This window comes from Gossypium hirsutum, chromosome D08 (genome assembly GCF_007990345.1).
Source record: "Gossypium hirsutum isolate 1008001.06 chromosome D08, Gossypium_hirsutum_v2.1, whole genome shotgun sequence".
Classification (NCBI taxonomy): Eukaryota; Viridiplantae; Streptophyta; class Magnoliopsida; order Malvales; family Malvaceae; genus Gossypium; species Gossypium hirsutum.
Genome location: NC_053444.1, coordinates 39,219,774 through 39,247,672, shown reverse-complemented (window position 1 = coordinate 39,247,672; position 27,899 = coordinate 39,219,774). Strand labels below are relative to the sequence as shown.

Sequence of the window (27,899 nt, the reverse complement as noted above, 5' to 3'; positions counted from 1 at the left end):
CCTTTTCCACCATCTTCTGGTTTAGTTGGAATAGGCAATTCATAAAATAATGTAATTTCTGAACTATCGACAACGGGCTCCTGGATTGGATCGGTATCAGATTCACTATCGTCTTCATTCTCAGACCCACTAACATCTGTCGTATTGGATGTCCCCTTGCCAATGGACGTCGTAGGGAGTACATCATCCCTTCTCATGTAGTTATCGAAATGTTTAAAATCATTTGTCGATAAGCAACCACTGGAAGTTGATGTCGTTCCCCTATAAAAGTTCCTAGCATTGAACATCGGCTGATTGAAGTTCAAATCAATACCATTAATTGAGTGACGTGCATGGGTTGTATATTCTGCCCTACCACTCTAACCTGACTGTTCAGTGTTCTGCCTGCCGCAGTTGAAATCTAGGGCTGAGATAGATGAGTGTCTTCACATTGATGATTCTGAAATATCATAATTGGAAGTTCCTAACAAAATGGTGAACCCACCACACAATTGTGTCATTGGACTATCAGCATGTTCTTCCGTTCTGGAATCTTGAACAAGAACAGATGTCGGCGTTTGAAGGTTTTGGTTTGGCCTTGAAAATTCGACATATAACTTAAGAAATAGTGATTCACTATCCAGATGTGTCTACAACATCGCCTCTAACCCCCTTGCACCCTGATATTGAAAATGTCATATCTAACGAGGTCATCCGAAGCACCAAATTGATATTTAAGGGACGATACTCTCAGTTGGTTGGATCAGACAATTTTTCGCCTAATTCTTGTCTGTAGTTCTAGTAATTGTATGTTCTAGTTAAAAGTCAGTCGCACTATGTTCTCTAATAAAAAATGACCCCATTCTCGGTGTCACACACTTCACCATCGTAATAAATAATAACATTAATCCGTCCACTCATTTTCAACCAATAATCTATCGAGGGACATTCGGAACAAAAACATTATGCAAAAAATTAATGCTGCAACTAAATATGAACAACAAAAATCAATGCTTACTTTTATGCAAATTGCGTCGTTGCTCCAACTTATATCTTCTCCACGAACTTATCTTCTTCTGGTCCCCCTAACAACTTTTTATTTGCCTGTAAATGGCTTATTCCACTCGAGGCTAAAATATGTTTCATTTATAGATCAGGGGATGAGCTTCAAGTTGATTTTGAAAATTTTCCCCAGCTAGTGGGAGGTTGAAATTTGTAGAGAGATAACATTCCAAGTAGGACGCACTATCAGTAAGAGTACTGAAAGCACGTTCAACTCGAAACGTTTTCAGTGCCATGTCAGTTGGATGCTCTTCCAGTTGGACGTGCTTTTAGTACTCTTGCTGACAGTGGATCCTGCTTGGAGCGTTATCTCTCTACAAATTTCAACCTCCACTTGGGACAAAAGTTCATCATATATCTCGAGAATCTCAGGATATATTTTTAGAACCCATCTCGTCAATATTAATGCACTATGATAAATAATTTACTAAAATATTGGATCAAACTAGTATTAAAAATGTGCAAAAATTGTAAAATTAATATTTCATCCCAAATGAGTACTCTGAGTTTCGATGAAAATACGGTGTTTTTAAATTTTGAATGCAATAATAATTATTTAACAATTAAAAAACCCTAAACCCTAAATAACCTTACTTCAAAAACCCTAATCTCAAAACCTAAAACATAAAACACTAACCCTAAAATAAAAAACCCTAACACCATAAATATCTAGGTGGAAAACACTTCCAGTTGGAAGCTTTTTTAGTTGATTAGTCAGAAAACACGTCCACTTAGGAGCGTTTTTCTGCATTACACCTGAAAACGCATCTACGTGGAAGCGTTTTCGTAAAATCAACCTATTCCCATAATTATTCCAAAAAACGACCTAATCTGGTAAATTTATATTTTTTTGGCATTTATTGGTAATTTAGTCTTTTTTTGTACACCATATTCCGACCTATATGGGCGAAATTAATCGATATGCATTGGTACGGCCGGTACCAATCAGAATTTGCATCGGAATGGAACCTAAAGTTTATTTTTTCGATTTGCATGAGCAATTATGGAATGATGCTGACTACAATGTTTGTAGCACCAACTCAATTAACAACATTATCAATATATATAATTGAGAGATGTAATAAAATATGCATACTACAATTGAAATGTAAATATTATATTAAAATAAAGCTTTGATTTAGAGATAAAAGTTAATGTTTTATAAATGCAAATAACATAGATTCAAATGTAATCTCATGCAAAACTTTTATTAAGTTTTTTTAAAAATAAAAAGATTAATATATACTCAAATAATATAATTTATTTTAATTGTCACTTTTACTTACCTGGTTAATATTCTATCGATTGTAACACTAACTCATATACGTAATTAAATAGTAGTATAAGATAAAACTTAAACCCCAAAATTAATATAAAACAAAAAATTAAAGTTGAGTGTCGAGGTGTGCATAGGTCGGGCCGGGTTCAACTAAAAATTTAGGCCCATTTGTTAGGTTCAGGTCCGACCTAAAAAATGGGCCTAAAATTTTGCTCAATCCTGATTCGAATAAAAATGTTAAAACTCAGGCTCGACCTGGCCCGCCCATATTAATTTTTATATTATTTTTATATAATTTTAAAATATATATAATATATCAGAAATACTAAAAACATCAAAATAAATATTTCCCAACAACTTGAAAATAAAATTTTAAAAATATGTATCTACTAAGATAGATACAACTTAACAAGTAAATGCCTCTAAAATAATAATAAAATTAACAAAGTTCTTTAAAATAATAACAAAATTAACAATAAAATAAGTTTTATACAATATTTAAATAATAACAACAAAATAATAGCATAATAGCAACATAATAAAATGGTAGTAAAATAGAGAGAAAACAATAAAAAAATAATATTAAATTTTTTTTTGTTCAGCCCGACCCGTTTTTTAAATTAGCATTATTTTTTTGTCAAATTTTTTTTTTTGAGTTTATATTTTTTTCCAAACCTCTCATATTTGAAGCAAATCTCGAGTAGGGATAGGTGGCTGGACCCATAAAATTTCACTTGAGTGGAACTAAACTATAGCAAATGATTCGAAAAATCTAATTGAATCGAACCCAAGGCTTTATTTAAAACCGCGCCGTTAACCGGATCGAAGTCGAAGGTCCGCGCAGGCGAATTCCCACGAGGCCCCAGCCGCGTTGAACTCCATCACCAAAACGGAAAATTTGAAAGAATAATTAAGCTTGTAGTATTTGGTCATCCCAGGCGGAGACACCGTCAATGGCGGCATCATCATCGTCAATGACGGCGGTGAGGTCATGGAGAACGGCATTTCTTACTCTGAGAGACGAAACACTAACAAGCCCTCCTTCCATCCCTCAACTTGTACAATCCCTAATCTTCTCTCACTCTCACTCTTCTCTCATATCTGCCGCCTCCGACCTCCCTGCTCACGAGGTATCTTTTATTTCCCAAAATTCCACCATCTTTCTCGCTCTTATTTGTCATTTAATGTTAAAGATTTTCGATTGTTACTTTCAGGTGACTTCCGATCTTTTATTTCTCATCCAACTCGTTGCCAATGCCTCCCAATTTCAACACGATTTGGTCCATACATTTTCCAACACTTGCCGCTTGGTATTTGAATTTCGATCATACTTGTTCTTATTTGATTATTTTTTATTTGTTATCTAGTTGCTAATCCATATCCTTGTTTGCCCCAGATCCATGATGTCAGTCATCGGGTTTCTCTCGATATCAATACCTCATCTTGGGCCTTGCTTCTTGACTCCTCCACCAAAATCATTGATCATTTTCTTGCCAAAGCAACGTCCAGTGCTTCTTTGTATAAACCAACTTTAGAATGCTTGGAAACTCTCAGGTTCGTTCAATTTCACATTCTTTTCTTATCCATTTTTCTTTTATTTTTTATGCTTGCTCGAATTCATTAATAATAACAATGTTATTAATTTATTCAATCCTCAGATATCTTGTTAGTGAAAACCAACGAAAATGCTCTCTGCCAGATGATATTCAGTTGGTAAATGTTCTTCTTCACATCATTGCACGTTCTCATACGGATTTAATCTCCTTGTATTCTTCAAGTCGCAATCAAAAGAGTGCTATTGAAATGGGGAAGAAATTACAGAGAAATGGTAGTTTATGGGAAGTTCTAACTGCTTCCTTTACTATGCTTGGTGAACTATATTCAAGGAGCGGTTCTTCCTTTCCAGTTGATATTTGGCAGTCAACCATTCAGGCAAGTTCTCTATTTGGCTTTGGTGGCTTCTGTAAACATGATGCTGAAGTTGAGTTTTTTTAATTAGGTTTTTAGGAAGATGATGGATTTATTAGCCTCTAAGAATTTGGTTGTGGAAGACATTATCATGTCAAGGTATGATCTTTCCTTCTTATCCGTGGAGAGAACTTGATAAAATAAAAACACGCATTGCTCTTTCAAGTATTAATTAACAAGTTTTCTTGTTGTGTACAGGTTTTATGCTTCTCTTCTGCATTGCCTTCATTTGGTTCTTCTGGATCCTAAAGGTTCTCTTTCAGAACATGTAAGCAAATCGTTACAACTTATGGACATAGTTTTAATTTAAATGTTAAATTCTTTTTGCTTTGCTACTGCATGAATGTAATACAAAAGTTACTTTCAGGTGTCTAGTTTTGTGGCATCCTTGCGTATGTTTTTCGTTTATGGCCTTACCAGTGGAAACCAAGTCATATGTGCTGCTGTCAGTTCCAAGGAGAAAGAATTTGGTTCACCAAGGCTTAAGCTGACTTTAGAAGAGCCTAAACAAACAAATAGTACTCCATATAGGCCTCCACACTTGCGCAAAAAGGACAATTTAAATACTAGGCAGGCTAAAGCTCTAGATCCTCAGAGTTCTTCTGATCAAATTTCTTCTATGGTTGATGTTACATCATCAGACTCTGATTACAGTGACAGTGATGGATCACTTAAAGATATTAATGATTCTCGATGCTCAAAGATTAGAGTGTCTGCCATTGTTTGTATACAGGTAAGTTTAGAACATCATTCCTTCTTACTTGTGACTACGTTTTGATTTTATTTCCCCAATGTTTATATGCAGCTATAAAGCCTGCTTTGAGGTGATTTTTGAGCTTTCCATATTAAATGTGGAAAATTTTTTAAATGTGGCGTTTTTTTGATCTAGGAATTAGTGGGAATACTCATGAACAATGAGGAAGATACCCAAATCTAGGTCGTTCAGCGTAGACCAAGTCTTTTAGAACTGAAAATTTGTAGTCTAAATTGTTAAAATTTCTGATTAATCATATGAATTGAAATTAAATAATTACTATGAAATCAACATTGATATGGCATGAAGGATGGTTTTTTGGTGGTTTGTTTTATATGTTTGATTTGATACTTCATGCATTTAGGATTTCTTATGTCTGTAAATAATTAGGTTGGAAGTCAAATTGGTTTTATACGGTTAATTGCTCTCCATGTTCTTCAAAACAACCAAAACTCTATTTTATGCTTCCTAAATCTTTATTAGTACATTCTTAAGTACTCGTTCCTGAACACCAGTCATTTTGTTGATGCTGGAATTTCTGAAGTATCCAGCTGTTTTATATTTGGTTCAAAACTATGATCTGATAGCCCTTTACCTTTTTTAGTTTTGTGATAGTATTTATTTTGTTACTGTGATATTGCTTTCTGCCACTCCTGGATTAACTAATGTGTATTGATGATATCAAAACATGGACATCGCATGTCTTATTAATTTTTTATTTTATGGTTTTCAAAATTTTGTGGAATGGCACTTCTTGCTCGGTAGCATTTTGTGGCTCCATTTTGGCCATTAATGGGAAAGGTACTAGTGAATGATCTCATTGTCCCTAAAAAAGGAAGAGTGCCCTAATTCTTTAATTGCTCCAAAAGACTTGGATTAATGTTCGTGTACTTTCACTTTGTGCAAGCACATGAACTTGAATCTGAATCAGGGCTTCTTTGGTTGCGTGTTTCTGGTGCAGGATCTTTGTCAAGCTGATCCCAAATCCTTTACATCTCAATGGACAATGCTTTTGCCGACCAATGATGTACTACAACCAAGGTAATGTAATCCTATTATTGCTCTATTGAGCTAATTTTCCATGAAGTTTTTTATCATTTTGTTTTCCTGTAGCAAGTCTTTCTGTTCCATTTATTTAACATAGCTGACTGCAGAAAATTTGAAGCCACTTTGATGGCATCCTTGCTATTTGATCCTTACTTGAAGGTAAAACTTTTGTCTTTGTAGGTTTTTTTTTTTCCTTAGCATTTATTGTTCTTGGAAAATTATATGACACCTATGCCTCATGTTTAGTTTAGTTGACAATCACTGGATTATGACAAAGATATATTCTTTGTTTTTTATGGCTTTACATCATGTAGTTGCCAGATGTGTTACTTAAACCTGAATCGTGCTTTTTGCTTACATGAGCAATTTTGTGATGCCTAGGCACGGATGGCATCTGCCTCAGCTCTGGCTGTCATGATGGATGGGCCTGCTACTGTTTTTCTTCAGGTAGCAGAATATAAAGAATCTGCTAAATTGGGATCTTTTATGGCACTTTCTAGTTCACTTGGCCAGATACTAATGCAGCTGCATACTGGTACTTGATTATATCCTGTGTGGTTCATTTTTTTAAAGACTCTGCTTGCCTTTGGTACTTCCCATGTGTGTTTCTTACTTGTTAGTTATTATTATGAATTTTGATAAAGTTATTTATAATAATATCTTTGGCCCTTGCCTTTGTGATGTAGGTACTCTATACTTAATTCAGCATGAAACTAATAGTCGTTTGCTGGTGTTGGTTTTCAAGATTCTAATGCTTTTGATATCATCCACACCGTATGAGTCTTTCTTCTTATCTCTTCTTGTGGTTGTTAAAATGCTTACTTATTTTCTTCCTTTTTAGCTGGTAATTTATTTCTTTTCAATTAAATCTTTCTGTTGCATTTATATTCATATGACACTGAACTCTGTTTCTTTTACTTCTGTTCAATCGGGTATAATAAAGCTAAATCTGTGGAGTCTCTTTTAGGTGGCAATATAGAGACAAATATGGTGAATTATACCTACTGAGAAAAAAGAACAAAAAAAGAAGAGAGAATCTGTTCAAAACAAAGAGAATGAAGAGAAATTATAAATTGATGGGATTATTTTAAATTCATATTTTTTTACTTATGAGATTGATGAGTGGCCTTATATCAATCCCGGGGTGATTTCATTTCTATCTTCTTTCTGTCCTTTGTCGCCCCCATCATCCTTTCCCTTCTCTTTCACTGCTAATATTGTTTTGTATGCTCTTAGTATCATGATATCTGGTCATTGTCTGGAAGACCGATAGGATCTGCTTTTGTGGTGTGCATGCAAAATGATTTACATGATATGCACTTCTGTAATCCAGGTTAGAACAGGTTTACAATTCTCTGAACTGATAAGAACAAGCTAGATAATCAGATCTATTTTCAGGGTCACTTGGACTTACGAAGGATTTAAGTGGTAGAATTGTTTGAATAGTTTCTACGCATAAAGAAAAAACCAGTGTGGTTTTTATTGGATGCGTTGGATAGCAGCTTGAAAAGGAACTGATTACTTTTTGTCCATGACTTTATTAAGTTCATATGTTGCCTCCTTTGATCTTTTAGGAAGAGCCTAGCATGTTTATATTGGATTTATTTTGTCGTTTTGCTTGTAATTCCACAGATATTCACGAATGCCAGGTGAATTGTTGCCGAAAGTAATTTTATCTTTACAAGCAAGGATTGAAGCTGGTTTTCCTTTCAAAAGTGATCAGACTGGTTTGCAGGCAGGGTTCTTTTAATTGTTTTTATATTTTATCTTTGACTGGTGTGGATGGCAACATTTAGGCCTTTTCGCTTGTGAAGATAATTATATCTTACTTCTTTTGTTAGGCTGCTGCTATTAGCTGTTTGACAACTGCTTTATCAGTTTCACCTTCCATCCAAGTCAGAGAAATGATTTTAAAGGAATTGTCGACAGGTTATCTCACTTTTTATAAAATTTGCCCAATTATTATGGTCAAAATTAGTTTTCTTTTCAGTTAGGTTCTCCTCTCTTCTTTTTATGGGGGGAGGTGGGGGTTGGGGGAGGGTGGAGGACATGAATTTCGGTTGTGAAACTAGTTAAAGCATATATGGTAATCATTAGAGTGATTTCAAATGAAAGAATTTATTAAAAAGCAATATGCTGATTGGTTATACCTTTGGTAATAAAATTAAAACCGTGGAGCTGATAACTTTTATAACGACATCTCATGATTAGGAGAGAGAAAGTTGAGTGACTGAACCCCAGTCAGAGTTATAGGAGGCACCGGAATTTACTCTACTCTTAACCTTTTGTCCTTGGTATTCATTTTGTTTCTTCAACCATTTCATATAATCACAAACATACGTCTCTCTTGAAGGATTAGAATTTTTTCCCTTTATCACTTTCTCATGTATCATTCCATTGCATGTTGTAGACTAATGTCTTTTAATGAGTTTTTCACTTTAATGTTGTAGACTAATGGCATAAGAATAGAAGCCGGTTATGACCTGCTCGCCATGTTTGTGACCCATTACCTTGTTGAACACTTTACACATGGTTCATAAAAACGTTTGTTAATGGATAAATTGCTGCAATTTCTGTTTATTGTAGGAGGATTTTTGTTGGGTATGTCACAAAGGGACCTGAGTGAATGTGTGTATCATTCATGTAATGTAATAACTCTTTTTGGTTTCTTTTAATGAAATGATAGCCAGTACTTGATTATTTATTATTCATATTCTTATTATTATTTTACAGTTGAGTCTTTCCGATGTGAACAAACCATCAGTTGAATGGATACCACTTCCAGTTTTCATTGACCTGTTCTCTATCCTATAAGCTTATGAGTTAAGAAGTTGATTTTTTGTTTCTCTCTTCTAGAAATCATTTGCTAATTGAACCTTGTTATTTGAAGCCTATTCCAGGTTTTGTGGAGGCTGACAAGAAGTCTGGTGTTTTTCTAACATTACTTAAGCATTGTGAACGACTAAGCAACCCAACAGTTTGCTTTGAAGCACTTCAGGTAATTTCAAGTAAATTTAAAGTTATAGCATTTAATGTGTTAGTTGGTCATGTCGAGTTCTGGTGGCTTACTAATACTTCTCTGGTTGAGCAATGTATCATTCTTATCCCTGATTCTTGTGTGCTCCTTTCCTCCTTTTCTCCAGTTATTACTTCCTGATTTTTCACAATTTGGTATCTTATATTAATAGAGTGTAGGATTATTGGTAAATCATTGGTAATTATTCAATATATGTTGTTTCATTCAATTAGACATTGCTAAGATGCCAAAACTAGCTGCTTGCTATAGCAAAGATAAGAGGACATAATTGAAGCTGAAGAGGGAATGAGATACATTTGGATGTGTTGTGAACCACTGGATTACTAAACAATAAATCTGGTATCTGTGCAATAAAATTGATGAACCTTATGTAAAGTTAAATGCGAAGATAATGCTTGTTTTATTAATGTTGATGTTAAGTGAGCATGTTTACAAATGCCCATTCTTGTCTTTGGAAGCTTTCCTTTCCCCATAGACAACACACACAAAGAGGAACAAATGAAGGAATTGGCTTTTGGATGATAGTGATCTATATTGATCAAGATGTATGTGGAAAAACAGAGTTCAAGATAAAATAGAATAAATTCATATTTGTTTGTCTTAAAAAAGATACTTTCATTTTTGTCATTGTGCAATGTTGTATTTTGATTGAGAAGGATAATGATGGAAGATATTCTTGCAAAATTTTGAAGTCTGCGATTTACTTTCTGTGGGGTTCTTTGTTTGGTTTCTTTTATTAAGACTTTGTGTGGCATATAGGTGGGCTTTATTTTCAATGGGTTGAAATTAAAACCTAGGTTTATTCATACACACATGTATATATGCATGTGTATCTCTCTCTCTCCCCCTCCCTCCCTCTTGCTATACAGATAGAGAGATTGGTTGTGTTAGGTTTGGTTTGTTGATTTTTGATATTGAAACTTGAGATTTGAGTTTATTCTATTGAGATTCCTTTGAGCATTTTGATTTGAAAAAACCTTTTGTGTGTACATATATGCATTTCATGTTGCAGGCCCTTCGAGCCATTTCTCACAATTACCCGAACTTAATGTTAGTATGCTGGGGAAAAATTTCTGCTATTGTTTATAAATTTCTGAGAGAAGGTAATGCCGAAGTTGCAACAAAGTCCTGGAAGGAACTAGCTGGAAATACAGCTCTATTTGTTGGGGAAAAAATTGTTACAGCTGCTATAAAGGTGAAATTGCCAACTGGTTTCCTCTTCTTTTTTATATACATATATTTATGTATGTGAGCATGTATATATATGTCTGTATATATGTTTGTGGCAATTTTTGTGACCAATTGACATTTCATATCAAATCCTTTTATATGGACTCTATAGGTATTAGTATCATTTTTATTTTGCTCCTCTGGATTTTGTTGTCTGGAAACTCCAGAAACACATCCATGCACCAAATACATGGAAGGCCAGGAGACTCTTCTTGCCAGAGTTATTAGTGTGTAATGGGCAAAGATGCCCTTATCTGTGTGGTAGTTTTTGTCAGTTTCCATTTCTGATTTTCTTTTCTTTTTCTCCCTTTTGATGTTAATTTATTATTTTCATTCTTCAGGTTTTGGATGAATGCCTTCGTGCAATATCTGGTTTTAGAGGAACTGAGGATCTTTCGGAAGAAAATTTTTTGGATTCCCCATTTACTTCTGATTGCATAAGGACAAAGAAAGTATCATCAGCTCCATCATATGGACCCCGGAGTCCAGAAGATGCAAAAGAAGAAAGAAATACATTTCCATCAGGACTTCAGCAGTGGGCTGAGACAATTGAGAAGCTCATGCCTCTCATTCTATGGCATACTTCTGCAATGGTTAGTTAGCTTCTTGTTCCCCCTCTTCAGATAGCTTCTTGTTCCCCCTCTTCAGATCACCCAAACAACTGACATTCAGCAGATTAAGGCTTATTCAAGCTGAGTTGCTTGATTCTCTGTTATTATTATGATGATGATGGTCATCATGGTTGTCTTTAATCTTCTATGTGCAATTAGAGGTGGATACATGCATTTCGCTTTGCCTTAAACTTTTTATTTTTTTTTTATTTTCCTCTAAATACCTAGTTTTTGGCCAATTATGTTATGGTGTAAATGATTCACAACTTTAGTGGCTAATTTTTTTTATAGAAAAAGCCTAAGTACTCTAGTGTCGAATGGAAACACACGACCTTCAAAATTCTGAACTGCTGGCACTCTTGGAGAAGCTTGAGAATTCTGATTTATAACATGGATGGCCATTGGTGCTAGATGTAAGAGCAACATTGAACTGGTGAAGGTTAATTGTTTAAGCACAAGAAACTGATTTGTGAGAGCTAGTTGAGAATTCATTTTGGCCTCATTTAATGCCCTGCAGACATACAATAACTTATGACAGCTTTGATTTCCTTCATTTTATTGCTTATCATTATCTATTTGGTTCACAAAATAGATCTTGACCTTGTGGATAAATTCTATTGCTTGCTGCAGACATTGGCTTTAGTGAAGAATATCAAAGAGTTCGATGAAAGTTGGGCTTTTTATTTGTACATTGTGGTTTTTCTTTTGCATTGAGATTATCATATCATTCATTGTAGGTGGTAACTACACTTATAACAAGATTGAAGTATTATATTCTTACCTGTATATGACACTGAACTGCTTTTCTTTGGAAGGTGAGAACTGCATCAGTAACTTGTTTTGCTGGAATCACTTCTTCTGTATTCTTTTCTCTCTTGAAGGAAAACCAGGACTTCATTGTTTCGTCTCTAGTAAGTCCTGATTTAGCATTATTTAAAACTTGAAATTTTGTTCCCTTCCCCTTTTGTGTTGATCTTACATAACATTCACTCCATTTTATTGTGATTTATGTTTGAAAAAAAAAATAGATCAGTGCTGCTGAGCATGATAAGGTTCCTTCAGTTAGGTCAGCTGCTTGTCGAGCCATTGGTGTTGTCTCATGTTTCCAGAAAGCTTCTGCGAGGTGATTCTGCAATGTTACTAGGATATAAGTTTTTATGATTTAATGGGTTGTATGTGCAAAAATGATGAAAACTAAATTTACGGAAAGCCTAAACTATTTAGTGCAGGGAACCTTGGCAAGTTTATCCATGCTGTTGAGATTAACACTCGTGATTCTATGGTCTCGGTAATTTTAAAATCTTTTTTATTTAGACCTTAGGAGAGTGCTTATATATCTAGTGTTTAAGATGCAAGTTTTGCTTACAAATACTTTTGCAGGTGCGAATACCAGCCTCTTGGGCTTTGGCAAACATATGTGATTCTATCCGTCACTTTGTTGATGATGTTCCTTTAAAGCACTCAACAGGTAGCTTTCTGGCGTGGTGGAATTATTTTTTGTATTTTCTATATCTAATAGACTAATACAATATTTCCTATATCTAATTATTCTTTTCTTGACACTTTTATAGATTCAGAAACAAACTTCCATTTGGTGGACTTGTTAATTGAGTGTGCTCTGCGTCTAACCAAGGACGGGGACAAGGTATAATATATTATAAGGCATCTTATAACCTTTCATGGACTAATGAGATTGGTGTGACGATAGCTTTTAATTGTTAAATAGTAATTTGATGCACACTTTGCATTTTTGTTGTGTATGCTTTGGATACAGTCACAGCTTTTTTGTTTTTGTTCTGGCAAAACTTTTGAGTTTATTTCTTCTTTCATGAGTTTCATGATATGGTTTTTTATCTGCTAGAAGTTTGTTATGTGCCTTGGCGTAGGATCTAGTCACAGGTCTAGATAATAAAGAATTCTTGCTTCGACCTATGGTTACTCAAAAGGCAGATTTGTCCTTGACTGAACCCCCTCTCAAAATAACGTTTCTTTTTGATAGAATGCTTATCTCTTTATTTCATATTGGCACCCTTTTATAGATTGTTAATAACAAAGAAAAGAGTCCTAATAGAATTCCTAACTTAGAGTTTATGAAGGAAATAAAAACCTAATATAATAGAGAAAATAAGTAAAACTAAAACTCTTAATAAAACCTGATATAATAAATAAATAAAACTAAAAACTCCTATTGCAATAAAAGCATCCATATCATTACTCCCCTTCTCGGAGTTGAGCTTGTCCTCAAGCTCAAATTCAGAATAAACTTCAGAACTTATCCAAAATCATCTATCACATCATCATCTTGCTTGCCTTCAACATCTGGTACTTCTATCCAAAACCTTTTACATTTGTGTCCCATGGAATAAGACTCGTTACAATTATAACACAGACCGTTAGCCTTTCTTTCCGCCATTTCTGTCTGTGTCAATCGCTTAATAAATGGTGCAGAAGAACCTATTTTGCCATTGTTCCCTGTTGGTTCTGTTGTTTGTCTCCCTCCCTTTGCAATGCTCTTAGTTGTTAGAATGATTGAATTGCTGCCAGTGTTTTGGGAAGTTGGTCAGTTCAGGATGGCTCGAGATGACAGTTTGGAAGAGACATTTTGTTACGTTCCAATGTTCGAGCCATATTCATTGCAACTCCAAGGTTTTCCGGATGTTGCATCACAATATCAATTCTAAGTTCCTCTACCAACCCGGCAGTAAAGAGGTTTACTTGTTGTCGAGGTTTAAGATTAGCAGTCCTAGCCAATAGCGATTGAAATTGACGTTGATATTCCCCTACAATCCCAGTTTGTCTGAAGTTGGCAAGTTCCCCAAGGGGTTATTACTCATAGGTGGCCCAAACCTTACATGACAACAGTCTTTGAAGCGCCCCCAATCAAGATTTGCCTCCTCTTCTTCCATTTGATCAAACCACAATTGTGCCTCTCCTAAGAGATGGAATGAAGCTAAGCCTACTTTGTCTTCTTTGTTAGTTCGTTGATTGCCAAAAAAATTTTCGCATCTTTTCAGCCACCCTAAAGGGTCTTCAACACCATCATAAGTGGGAAATTCCATCTTAGAGTATCATGGCACCATGCACCCACCGTGTTGCGAGTCTCAGTTCCTTTTCGTGCCTCCGCTGCTGCCTTGTTCTTCATTATTTTTCTTTGAATCCCCTTTCGTTATCTTTTGGACCGAAAGAGATAATATCGCCACCTGCTCCTCTAATGCTTGTTGCCTTGAAGCCATTTGTTCCATGAAAGCCTCTAGCTTGGCTGTCAAAGTCTTTTCGTGACCCATGACAGCTGGCTCGGATACCAAGTTGTTATGTGCCTTGGCGTAGGATCCAGTTACAGGTCTAGACGAGAAAGAATTCTTGCTTCGACCTATGGCTACTCAAAAGGCAGACTCGTCCTTGACTGAACCCCCTCTCAAAATAATGTTTCTTTTTGATAGAATAATTGCTTATCTCTTTATTTCATATTGGCACCCTTTTATAGATTGTTAATAACAAAGAAAAGAGTCCTAATAGAATTCCTAACTTAGAGTTTATGAAGGAAATAAAAACCTAATATAATAGAGAAAATAAGTAAAACTAAAACTCTTAATAAAACCTGATATTGTAAAAACATTCAGAGGAAAAATTCTGTTATATTGCTACTGCTTTAGTTTACAGCTTTATAAAGAGAAAAATAATCATTTTAAAGGAAATAAATCCTAATCCCTAAGAATCAGTAATTGATATCCTAATTTCCTAAGAATCAGTAACTGAGATTAGTTTCTATTTACAAGAGATCACAACAGATTTCTATCCTTAATTATAGGGATTCCAATACCATCAGATTTCTATCCTTAATTATAGGGATTCCAACACTCCCCCTCAAGTTGGAGTGTAGATGTTAATCAAACCCAGCTTGCCACTAAGTTCTTCAAACATGTTTCTGTTTAAACTTTTGGTTAACATGTCTGCAACTTGTTGTCTAGTAGGTAGGTAGATGATGCATACTTCTCCTGAGTGTACTTTTTCTTTTATAAAGTGACGATCTATTTCAACATGTTTGGTCCGATCATGATGCACAGGATTATGTGCTATGCTGACAGCAGCCTGGTTGTCACAGTACATCTTCATAGGTCTGGTAAAAGGCACTTTTAGTTCTCCCATAAGTCTTTGTATCCAAACTCCTTCGCATATACCATGAGATAGTGCTCGATACTCTGCCTCTGCACAGCTGCGTGCTACCACAGATTGTTTTTTGCTCCTCCACGTCACGAGATTACCCCAAACATAACTACAATAGCCGCTTGTAGACCGTCTATCATTAACAGAACCTGCCCAGTCTGCATCAGTGTAGACTTCCACGCTTCGGTTGATAGTCTTCTTGAAGTACAGGCCTTTACCAGGAGTTCCTTTTAGGTATCTTAGTATTCTATATGCAGCTTCCAGGTGCTTCTCCCTCGGGGCATGCATATACTGGCTAATAACACTAACACTGAAGGCTATGTCTGGACGGATGTGAGATAGGTAGATGAGCCTTCCTACTAGACGTTGATATCTCCCCCTGTCGATTTCTTCTCCATCCTCATTAGTTCCCAATTTGAGGTTAAACTCCATAGGAGTTTCGGCTGGTTTGCTGCCCATCAAACCAACTTCCGACAGTAGATCAAGAACATATTTCCTTTGGGAAATGAAGATACCTTTTTTCGACCTTGCTACCTCCATACCAAGAAAATATTTAAGACTCCCTAAGTCTTTAAGTTCAAACTCTGTACCAAGAAATTCTTTCAATCTCAAAATTTCGCTCGAGTCATTTCCTGTTATTATTATATCGTCAACATAAACGATAAGGATGCAGCATTTACCCTCTTCCGAGTGCTTGTAGAACATGGTGTGGTCTGCCTGTCCTTGAATGTAATTTCTGCTAGTCATAGCTTTTGCAAATCGGCTGAACCACGCTCGTGGAGATTGTTTCAGCCCATACAAGGACTTCTTCAACTTACACACTTGGTCCTTGTTTTCTTCAAACCCTGGTGGGAAATCCATATACACCTCCTCATTTAATTCCTCGTTGAGAAAAGCATTTTTTACATCCAATTGAGTCAAGTGCCAATCAAGGTTGGCAGCAAGAGATAGCAGGACCCGAACGGTGTTTAGCTTGGCAACCGGTGCAAACGTCTCGTTGTAGTCGAGACCATAAGTTTGGGTGAATCCCTTAGCCACAAGTCGAGCTTTGTATCGGTCAATACGGCCATCGGGTTTAAATTTCGTAGTGAAAATCCATTTGCACCCTACGGTTTTTTTCCCTTTAGGCAGATCCGAGACTTCCCATGTTTCATTGTTTTTGAGGGCCTTCATTTCTTCCATCACGGCTTGTCTCCACTCAGCTGATTCAAGAGCCTCTTCTATATTTTTTGGAATTTTTACAGAATCAACATTAGTCACAAAAGTTTTGTAAGACTTAGATAAATTTCCATAGGATACAAACCGAGAAATAGGATGTTGAGTGCAGCTCCTTGTACCCTTTCGAACTGCAATTGGAAGATAGATGGATGGTGACGGAGGTGGGACTTCTGCTTCAGAACAGTCCTCGGTTGGAGATGTAATTGGCACTACTGTATCAGTTTCAGGAGAACGATTCCGTCGGGAGTAAACCTGTATTTGCTGTTTTCCTTGACCAAGTGGCTGTTGTACTTCGGTGGAGGTATTGTCATTGGGAAGGACGGTGTTAAATTCTTGCTGTATAGGGGAAACAACTAAATCTGGGATAGTAGTAGTAGGATCAGGCGGTATGATGAGGAGAATATTAAGGGTCTCATCTTCATTAAAAATCTCCCCCTGAAGATGAGATGCTGCAAAGTATGGTTCATTTTCAAAGAAGGTAACATCTCGAGAGACAAACATTCGGCGCAATGTTGGTGAGTAACACTTATAGCCTTTTTGTGTAGGGGAATATCCAATGAAGATACAGGTGTGGGCTCGAGGATCAAGTTTGGATTGATTTGGTTGATGGTTATGGACAAAAGCTTTACAGCCGAATATTTTGGCTGGAAGATTAGGGACATGAAATAGAGGGAAGGCCTTTAAAAGAGTATTTAGAGGTGTTTGGAAATTGAGGATCTTTGATGGCATTCGGTTTATGAGATAGCAGGCAGTAAGGACAGCTTCTCCCCACAAGTATTTTGGAACATTCATAGTGAACATTATGGCTCGAGCCACATCAAGAAGATGACGATTTTTCCTCTCAGAGATCCCGTTTTGTTGAGGAGTGTCAGGACAAGAGCTTTGGTGTATAATGCCTTGGTCAGAAAGGTATGGACTTAAGACAGAGTTGAAGTATTCTCTCCCATTGTCAGTACGGAGGGTATGTATGGTAGAGTTGAATTGGGTTCGAACCATTGAGTGAAAATTTTGGAATACTTTGGGTGTTTCAGATTTTTCTTTGAGCAGATAGACCCAACAGACCCTAGTATGATCATCCATGAATGTTATAAACCATCTAGCCCCTGTAATATTTTTCACTCGGCTGGCTCCCCATAGGTCACTATGGATTAACGAAAAAGGTTGGGACTGAATATGTGGTTTTAATGGGTATGGCACACGGGTATGTTTAGATAATTGGCAAATTTCACACTTCAAGGAATTAATACTTTTATTTCGAAATAACAGCGGAAGATGTTTTTTCAAATACACAAAGTTTGGATGTCCTAACCTACGGTGCCATAACATAATAGTGTCCTCTTTTGCAGTGGATAGAGCCAATCCCCCTTGTGTACTGTTTTTATTTCAAATATATAGTCCATCATCAACTTTAGCAGTGCCAATCATCCTCCCCGATTTCTGTTCCTGTATCACACAACCAATTGCAGAAAATTCAGCAAGAACTTTTTCATCCTTAGTAAGTTTACTAATTGAAAGTAAATTACAGGACAAGTTTGGAACATGTAGGACTTTATCGAGAGAAAAATTCTCTGTCATTTGTACTTCTACTATTCCAGCCACAGGTGAGTAAGAACCGTCAGCTATGCGGATTCGGGATTTGTTATGACAAGGAGTGTAGGTGTGAAACAACGTGGAGTCACCTGTCATGTGATCAGAGGCGCCCGAATCGAGTATCCAAGGAGATTGATTATTAGATTCAAAAGCAATGTTGAGGGCAGTACCTTGAGTTGCTAGAGATCCATGAGTAGTGGGGGTACCAAGTATCTTATGGAGAGTCTCAAGCTGTGTTTTGGTTAAGCGAACACCAAGAACATCATCAGCAGTAGTGGAGGATAACATGGCAGTCTTATTATCCTTCTGTTTTTTTTCAGGATAGCCATGGAGTTTGAAGCATTTTTCTTTTGTATGACCAACACGATTGCAGTGACTACACCATGGTCTTGTTGATCCAGAATCATTTCCAGCACGTTTTTGTGGCTGTGGACCTTTGGAGATGAGAGCAGAGGTTTCAGTAGGACGATTAGAAATTGGAGTCATAGGTTTAGGTTCCTTTGAATCTCCCATCATGACAAGACGACGCTTTTCTTCTCTTCTAACTTCTGCAAATGCTTCACCGATCGTTGGAAGAGGTGATCTACCCAGAATTCGGCCACGGACCTCATCTAACTCACGGTTCAGTCCTGCTAAAAACTCATAAAGACGTTCATTGTTGAGATGGACCATAAACCTGTTGTGTTCTAAGCCTTCACCCCAATCTGCCTCATAATACATATCCAGTTCTTGCCACAAAATTTTCAAATTGTTATAGTAGTGAGTTACCTCGAGTGTTCCTTGTCGGATGTCCTTTAACTTAAGCTTGATTTCAAATACTTGGGAGGCGGTTCCAAGATCTGAGTAGTTTTCTTTGACTGCATCCCACATGTCTTTTGCAGTTTTGAAAAAAAGATAGGTGCGGCTTATATGGCCTTCCATCGAATTGATTAGCCAAGCCATTACAATTGAATTGTTGAGTTCCCAAGTGGCATAAGTAGGATCAGCCATGGTTGGTCGTGGGATTTCTCCATTGATGTACCCTAATTTGCCACGACCACGAATCACCATAAGAACCGATTGAGACCATTGCAAGAAGTTCTTCCCATTTAGCCGATGATTGGTGATTATAAGGGAGGAATTAATTTCACCTTGAGTGATTCCCTGATTGATATTCTGAGTTATTTGTGATGTCTCAGTTTCAGAGAAATTCTCATTGATATCACCCATTGGAGGACTAAACCACAGAAATTTTTAGTAAGGGAATTTAGAGAAAAAAATAGGATCGAATGAATCCTATAGCCCTGATGCCATGTAAAAACACTCAGAGGAAAAATTCTGTTATATTGCTACTGCTTTAGTTTACAGCTTTATAAAGAGAAAAATAATCATTTTAAAGGAAATAAATCCTAATCCCTAAGAATCAGTAATTGATATCCTAATTTCCTAAGAATCAGTAACTGAGATTAGTTTCTATTTACAAGAGATCACAACAGATTTCTATCCTTAATTATAGGGATTCCAATACCATCAGATTTCTATCCTTAATTATAGGGATTCCAACAGATATAATAAATAAATAAAACTAAAAAACTCCTATTGCAATAAAAGCGTCCATATCAAAGTTCAACTGGGTAATGTAGGTATGAGTTACTTCATATGAGAAAGAGAATGTAGAAGATGGGAAGGGCATGGGTATCTCTCCTTTTTACCAATTTAGAAAATGTATAGGGTAGTCTGGCTTAGACTGCATATTCATTCATTGATTCGCTCATTATTACAACGAGACAATGTTTCTATCTCTCACTAAGCTAGTAAAGTACGAAAAGTAAATCGGGAATCTTTGGAAGAGGCAGCAAGAAGTTATCAAAAATTATGTATCTGTTTTTATTTCCTAAAATTTGGTTTGGTAGACAAAGCAAATCCCTTCATCTCATGTTTCGATAAAATAGACCGGATCTATGTCGAATTGCTAAGATACATGTATTAATCAAATAAATGAATTTCATTTTGTTCTTGTGGAGGTAATTGTCTTTTGCTTGTACACATCTCCTAGTTTTATCTTAACTCATTTGTATTACTAAAATGTTGCTAGTGAGAATGTTTTCTCATTAAACTTGAATCTGGAACTTGTAGGCTCAGCTATATGATTATTTCTTCCATAATAAATCCAGGAACATATGAAATGCTGTCAAGTTGTCTAGATACCTTTTGCTTGACAGCAAATTGCAGAACCTGGTTTGTTATTTTGTATATATTTTCTACATTTGATCCCAGTATCCTGGCTGCATTTTACTTTGTTTGGGTAATTATTGGTTTATTATTAATTGGACTCGGGGGTGAGTGTTGGATACGAGTATGTATCTTATGCTGGTATGGTTAAATTTTTCTAAGTTTTTCCATATATTGGAGCATCCATGAAGGTCTTATCTATACCAATGTGTTAAGACAGTCGGAAATGGGCACTTAAAGAAAACTGAGAAGTTGCAGCAACATATTCGGTTGATGTTCAGCCAAGTGATAGTTTATAAGCTTTCATATCTAGAAGAGATTGAATATATCATCTTAGCACATCAATTAGAAGCTCTTTTAGCTTTTATTTCTCTTCATGTTTCCTTCTATTAGGTTAAATCAAATGCTGTAAGAGCTCTCGGAAATCTTTCAAGATTTGTCAGATATACGAGTTCATATTTTGATAAAAAGCCAGTGGCAAAATTAGGATTTTCGTCCACTTGCAACCAGGTTACTATGTTGCCAGCAAGAAATGATCTGAATGCTTTTGATGGAGGTGTGATAACTTCATCCTATCCTGCATCATTGAAGGATTTGCATTGGCTAGAGAGAATGGTGCAAGCATTTATTTCTTGTGTTACAACTGGAAATGTCAAGGTATTATCTTGCATTGTAGTTTTTCTGTAAACTTTAATCTCAACATGGTGCAAGCATATAATCATTTTTAATGTTAGTTTAACTATATTCTGTTTCTTATTGTGACTTTACATTTACTAGGTTCAATGGAATGTCTGTCATGCGCTGAGCAACATGTTTTTGAATAAGACAATACAACTGCAGGATATGGATTGGTACGACGATGCTAATTACTTCATGCTCTTTTTCTTAGGAATACAGCCCCAATAGGTTTAACTGTTCATGTTCAGTACAGTTTGATGTAAAGGTTGGATAAATTATTGAATGAGCAATTTGCCCTCACATTGTTTGGGCATGTGGGCATCTCTCTTGCCTTAGTCTACATTATCATGGGTGTAGCCAATCCTAGTTTTAAAAACCTGCACATTAAGGTTTGATGATAGGAAGAAGTCACGAAATTCATAGTTGTTTTCAGCTAGTAACTTTTTGTTTGGAATGGTGCTTGTGGATAGAAAACTAGCTTAGCTCCCTTAGATCTTTTTCACTGTTAATTTTGTATGGTTATATTGTGCGAACACTTTCTCATTATTTGGTATGTTTCCTACCTGGGACAATGTTTAATATTAAACTCTTTTTGCTTGTAAACAACTTTTAATACCTCTTCTTAAGATAACATATCCAAGCCTGTGATGAATATACTGGCACGAGTCATTATTCTCAGAATCCTCAACTTCTCTTGCCTCTAAACTTTTGTTTCTTGGTTTTATTAGTAATAAGACTTCGCTGCTCATATATTTGAAGCTAAAATGTGAAGGTCCTCCAAGATATTTGAATTTTAGTTACTAGATCATTTTCAATTTCACATGCTATGTCTATATGAGCAACTTATTTTCCTTTTATACTTTATGATGCATAATTGATATATATTGTATGAATGTTGTTGGAATCTCAATAATTAAGGATAGAAATCTTAACTTATTACTATTAGTTTTCTTGTAAATAGAAACTAATCTCAGTTACTGATTCTTAGGAAATTAAGATATCAATTACTGATTCTTAGGAATTAGGATTTATTTCCTTTAAAATGATTATTTCTCTCTTTATAAATCTGTAAACTAAAGCAGTAGAAATGAACTGAATTTTTTCCTCTGAGTTTTTTCATGGCATCAGGGCTTTAGGATTCATTCGATCCTAATTTTTCTCTAATTTCCCTTCCTAAAAATTCCTTCGGTTTAGTCCTCCAATGGGTGATATCAATGAAAATTTCTCTGAAACCGAGACATCACAAATAACTCAGAATATCAATCAGGGAATCACTCAAGGTGAAATTAATTCCTCCACTACTGCTGATGATGTTCTTGATGTTCGCTTAACCAAAACACAGCTTGAGACTCTCCATAAGATACTTGGTACTCCCACTACTCATGGATCTCTAGCCACTCAAGGTACTGCCCTCAACATTGCTTTTGAATCTAATAATCAATCTCCTTGGATACTCGATTCGGGCGCCTCCGATCACATGACAGGTGACTCCACGTTGTTTCACACCTACACTCCTTGTCATAACAAATCCCGAATCCGCATAGCTGACGGTTCTTACTCACCTGTGGCTGGAATAGGAGAAGTACAAATGACAAGAGTTTTTCTCTCGATAAAGTCCTACATGTCCCAAACTTGTCCTGTAATTTACTTTCAATTAGTAAACTTACTAAGGATGAAAATGTTCTTGTTGAATTTTCTGCAATTGGTTGTGTGATACAGGAACAGAAATCGGGGAGGATGATTGGCACTGCTAAAGTTGATGATGGACTATATATTTGGAATAAAAACAATACACAAGGGGGATTGGCTCTATCCACTTCAAAAGAGGACACTATTATGTTATGGCACCGTAGGTTAGGACATCCAAACTTTGTGTATTTGAAAAAACGTCTTCCGCTGTTATTTCGAAATAAAAGTATTAGTTCCTTGAAGTGTGAAATTTGCCAATTATCTAAACATACCCGTGTGCCATACCCATTAAAATCACATATTCAGTCCCAACCTTTTTTGTTAATCCATAGTGACCTATGGGGAGCTAGCCGAGTGAAAAATATTACAGGGGCAAGATGGTTTATAACATTCATTGATGATCATACTGGGGTCTGTTGAATCTATCTACTCAAAGAAAAATCTGAAACACCCAAAGTATTCCAAAATTTTCACTCAATGGTTCGAACCCAATTCAACTCTACCATACATACCCTCCGTACTGACAATGGGAGAGAATACTTCAACTCTGTATTAAGTCCATACCTTTCTGACCAAGGCATTATACACCAAAGCTCTTGTCCTGACACTCCTCAACAAAACGGGATCTCTGAGAGAAAAAATTGTCATCTCCTTGCTGTGGCTCAAGCCATAATGTTCACTATGAATGTTCCAAAATACTTGTGGGGAGAAGCTGTCCTCATTGCCTGTTATCTCATAAATCGAATGCCATCAAAGATCCTCAATTTCCAAACACCTCTAAATACTCTTTTAAAGGCCTTCCCTCTATTTCATGTTCCTAATCTTCCAGCCAAAATATTCGGCTGTAAAGCTTTTGTCCATAACCATCAACGAAATCAATCCAAACTTGATCCTCGAGCCCACACCTGCATCTTCATTGGATATTCCCCTACACAAAAAGGCTATAAGTGTTACTCACCAACATTGTGCCGAATGTTTGTCTCTCGGGATGTTACCTTCTTTGAAAATGAACCATACTTTGCAGCATCTCATCTTCAGGGGGAGATTTTTAATGAAGATGAGACCCTTAATACTCTCCTCATTGTACCTCCTGGTCCTACTACTACTATCACAAACAAACCTATCCTAGATTTAGTTGTTGTTTCCCCTGTGCAGCAAGAATTTAACACCGTCCTTCCCAATAACAATACCTCCACCGAAGTACAACAGCCACCTGATCAAGGAAAACAGCAAATACAGGTTTACTCCCGACGGAATCGTTCTCCTGAAACTGATACAGCAGTGCCAATTACATCTCCAACCGAGGACTGCTCTGAAACAGAAGTCCTACCTCCGTCACCATCCATCTATCTTCCAATTGCAGTTCGAAAGGGTACAATGAGCTGCACTCAACATCCTATTTCTCGGTTTGTATCCTATGGAAATTTATCTAAGTCTTACAAAGCTTTTGTGACTAATGTTGATTCTGTAAAAACTCCAAAAAATATAGAAGAGGCTCTTGAATCAGCTGAGTGGAGACAAGCCGTGATGTAAGAAATGAAGGCCCTAAAAAAAATGAAACATGGGAAGTCTCGGATCTACCTAAAGGAAAAAAAATCGTAGGGTGCAAATGGATTTTCACTACGAAATTTAAACCCGATGGCCGTATAGACCGATACAAAGCTCGACTTGTGGCTAAGGGATTCACCCAAACTTATGGTCTCGACTACAACGAGACGTTTGCACCGGTTGCCAAGCTAAACACCGTTCGAGTCCTGCTATCTCTTGCTGCCAACCTTGATTGGCACTTGACTCAATTGGATGTAAAAAATGCTTTTTTCAACGGGGAATTAAATGAGGAGGTATACATGGATTTCCCACCTGGGTTTGAAGAAAACAAGGGCCAAGTGTGTAAGTTGAAGAAGTCCTTGTATGGGCTGAAACAATCTCCACGAGCGTGGTTCAGCCGATTTGCAAAAGCTATGACTAGCAGAAATTACATTCAAGGACAGGCAGACCACACCATGTTCTACAAGCAGTCGAAAGAGGGTAAATGCTGCATCCTTATCGTGTATGTCGACGATATAATATTAACAGGAAATGACTCGAGCGAAAATTTGAGATTGAAAGAATTTCTTGATATAGAGTTTGAACTTAAAGACTTGGGAAGTCTTAAATATTTTCTTGGTATGGAGGTAGCAAGGTCGAAAAAAGGTATCTTCATTTCCCAAAGGAAATATGTTCTTTATCTATTGTCGGAAGTTGGTTTGATGGGCAGCAAACCAGCTGAAACTCCTATGGAGTTTAACCTTAAATTGGGAACTAATGAGGATTGAGAAGAAATCGACAGGGGGAGATATCAATGTCTAGTAGGAAGGCTCATCTACCTATCTCACACCCGTCCTGACATAGCCTTCAGTGTGAGTGTTATTAGTCAGTATATGCATGCCCCGAGGGAGAAGCACCTGGAAGCTGCATATAGAATACTAAGATATCTAAAAGGAACTCCTGGTAAAGGCCTGTACTTCAAGAAGACTGTCAACCGAAGCGTGGAAGTCTATACTGATGCTGACTGGTAGGTTCTGTTAATGATAGACGGTCTACAAGCGGCTATTGTAGTTATGTTTGGGGTAATCTCGTGACGTGGAGGAGCAAAAAACAGTCTGTGGTAGCACGCAGCAGTGCAGAGGCAGAGTATCGAGCACTATCTCAATGGTATATGCGAAGGAGTTTGGATACAAAGACTTATGAGAGAACTAAAAGTGCCTTATACCAGACCTATGAAGATGTACTGTGACAACCAAGCTGCTGTCAGCATAGCACATAATCCTGTGCATCATGATCGGACCAAACATGTGGAAATAGATCGTCACTTTATAAAAGAAAAAATGCACTCAGGAGAAGTATGCATCACCTACCTACCTACTAGACAACAAGTTGCAGACATGTTAACTAAAGAGTTTGAACAGAAACATGTTTGAAGAACTTATTGGCAAGCTGGGTTTGATTAACATTTACACTCCAGCTTGAGGGGGAGTGTTGGAATCCCTATAATTAAGGATAGAAATCTTACCTTATTACTATTAGTTCTCTTGTAAATAGAAACTAATCTCAGTTACTGATTCTTAGGAAATTAAGATATCAATTACTGATTCTTAGGAATTAGGATTTATTTCCTTTAAAATGATTATTTCTCTCCTTATAAATCTGTAAAACTAAAGCAGTAGAAATGAACTGAATTTTTTCCTCTGAGTTTTTTCAAATGTATATGATTTTGGCAGGGCTCCATCAGTTTTTGGTATTCTTCTATTGCTTTTACGTGATTCTTCGAATTTCAAGATCAGGATACAAGCTGCTGCTGCATTGGCTGTGCCGGAAGCGGCAGTTGGTGAGTAATACTGATACCTTCAATCATTATTTATGGCTAAACTTAGACTTAATAACTGGGAGTCTGGGATTTATCTGCTTCTCTTCTGTTTACTCTTGGTTTTAATCTTATGTTTGACATTTTAAAGCTGAGTATTGACATGGCATACCTCGTTTGGCACAGATTATGGGAAATCTTTCCCTGACATTGTTCAAGGCCTGGAGCATGTAGTGGAGAATCTAGGTTCTGACTCAATTTTGGCACCTTCAAGTTTCAAATATAGGATTGCACTTGAAAAGCAGGTTATTCTATGCATATGATAGTCTTTTGAAATGATATAACAGTTTAGGAATCTTGCAATTTCTGCATTTATCAAAGAAATACTTATTACCTAATCCATGTCAATTGTATTAAATTTAGTGAAATTAAGAGAAAATTTGAATCACCTCAATAATTCCTGTGAATCTGAAGTTTCATGACAATTTTTAGAATGAATTCCTTCATTTATTACTGATTATTTCATAAAATTTTGGTTGGATTCCAAGGTAATTAAGACAAGGCCATGCCTGATCATTAATTGGATATTTTTTTCTATCGCAGTCAACTTCAACCTTGTTGCATGTTCTTAGCCTTGCTTCAGCTACTGACCACAAACCGCTGAAAGATTTTCTTGTCAAAGTAAGATTTAATCGACCTTATTTGACATTCACAAATGCCATGAATGAGTTCAGTGCTCCTTTGTTTGTAAGTTTGGCATATCATTTTTGTTTGTTAAAATAGATGGTTTCTCATGTTCCAAATAGAAAATAGCTGCATTCTTCATGGAGTAAGAAATTTCTATAAGATATGAACTATTAAAGCACTAACGAGTGTCTTTTCTATAAGACATTAACTATTTAACTCGTGTAACAGAAAGCATCTTTTCTGGAGGACTGGTTTAAGATGCTCTACTCATCACTAGGGGAGACGAGTTCTCAGTCTGATGTCGTTGGAAGTGATTCTGTTGGTAACCGAAAGAAAGAGATGATAGCCAAAGCTATACAGTCCATAATCGAAGTTTATGAAAGCACGGACCAGCATACGATTTGTCAGAAATTCAAGAAGCTGAACAATAGCATAATCTGATGGTCCCATAATCTGCCATTTTTATTTTGCTCGGTAGCTCTGGCTGATATGTTATATTGGGTAATTTTAGTTTGGTCACCTTGGACACTACTTTTACTCAGATGAATTGGCCATTCGTCCTTGATGTACCAGTTCATTGGATTGGAAATACCCTTTCCTATCCGATGATTAAACAGAGATTGGAGTAACTGAACTAATCCCATATGCAGAAAAGGCCCCTCCTGGTGGTGAGGAGAGTTTGGTACAGAATTTCCAGTACTCCGCTAGGCCGGCAGTGCAAAAAGGAGGGGGTGGGGGGGGGGGTGGGGTTGGATCCTATTGTGTATTGAATTATGATAGGTTTTTGGTTGTATTGGTGCTGTGTGCAGTATGAAGTGGGACTGGGATTCCAATAATTTAAATGCATTCACACATGGATTACTACATTCTAGCCTCTGATATAGATTTTCTTTTTGTTCTTGTAACATGATGGTAGTGTAATCAAAGGATCTCTGATCAGATTCTCAAACTATGTAGTACTTTAATTCGTTTGCATCTATCAGCATGGCCTAATGGATAACTAATGCCATTTTCCAATTAGACGACGGGCGGTTTTTTGGAGTTGACTTGTATTCGATTGATTGTAAGGTAAGGCAACTTCTTAAGTTAGAAGTTTCAAATTGTTGGTTAAGAAAGGCGTAGAATTATAAGCAACGAACACTTGGAATAAAAATTTGGCTTTAAGCGTTTAGATGGCCCTTGAATCTTTTAAGAAAAAAAATATCAATTAAGTCCCTCTGATTTTTTTTTCAACTAAGCCCTCAATCATTAAAATTTTCATAATTTAGATTCCATAATCTTGAAAGTATTACAATTTGACTACTACAAATTTTAAAAAGGCTAATATTTTTTTTTCACATACTTGTTTGGGT

The 27,899-nt window shown here is 36.4% G+C and overlaps 2 protein-coding genes across 9 annotated transcripts; one reads left to right on the top strand and one right to left on the bottom strand.

Moving 5' to 3' along the window:
* The first annotated feature begins 3,033 nt into the window (after window positions 1-3,033).
* LOC107912086 (uncharacterized) lies at window positions 3,034-27,564 on the top strand. 7 transcript variants are annotated; one of them, XM_041099127.1, is made up of 28 exons: window positions 3,034-3,450; window positions 3,535-3,630; window positions 3,717-3,874; window positions 3,979-4,252; window positions 4,320-4,387; window positions 4,487-4,556; window positions 4,656-5,021; window positions 6,004-6,083; window positions 6,197-6,248; window positions 6,471-6,624; window positions 6,776-6,863; window positions 7,722-7,824; window positions 7,931-8,018; window positions 8,990-9,087; window positions 10,139-10,321; window positions 10,698-10,949; window positions 11,783-11,878; window positions 11,996-12,090; window positions 12,192-12,255; window positions 12,348-12,435; window positions 12,539-12,612; window positions 20,544-20,558; window positions 20,661-20,807; window positions 20,928-21,001; window positions 25,778-25,884; window positions 26,047-26,165; window positions 26,464-26,607; window positions 26,776-27,564. In XM_041099127.1, the coding sequence occupies exons 1-28, from the start codon at window positions 3,274-3,276 to the stop codon at window positions 26,986-26,988; spliced, it is 3,543 nt and encodes a 1,180-aa protein (XP_040955061.1). In that variant the 5' UTR covers window positions 3,034-3,273; the 3' UTR covers window positions 26,989-27,564. The 7 variants fall into 7 exon arrangements, 6 of the variants coding, with proteins under 6 accessions (XP_040955061.1, XP_040955062.1, XP_016695648.1 ...); XR_005917134.1 differs by having other exon boundaries at window positions 20,544-20,807; window positions 26,047-26,106; window positions 26,776-26,909; XM_041099128.1 differs by lacking the exon at window positions 20,544-20,558.
* On the bottom strand, window positions 18,258-19,148 carry LOC121220036 (uncharacterized). Of its 2 annotated transcripts, none has more exons than XM_041099129.1 (2): window positions 18,708-19,148; window positions 18,258-18,571 (listed from the first exon to the last, which is right to left on the bottom strand). In XM_041099129.1, the coding sequence occupies exons 1-2, from the start codon at window positions 19,146-19,148 to the stop codon at window positions 18,563-18,565; spliced, it is 450 nt and encodes a 149-aa protein (XP_040955063.1). In that variant the 3' UTR covers window positions 18,258-18,562. The 2 variants fall into 2 exon arrangements, with proteins under 2 accessions (XP_040955063.1, XP_040955064.1); XM_041099130.1 differs by having other exon boundaries at window positions 18,258-18,568.
* Window positions 27,565-27,899: the final 335 nt, after the last annotated feature.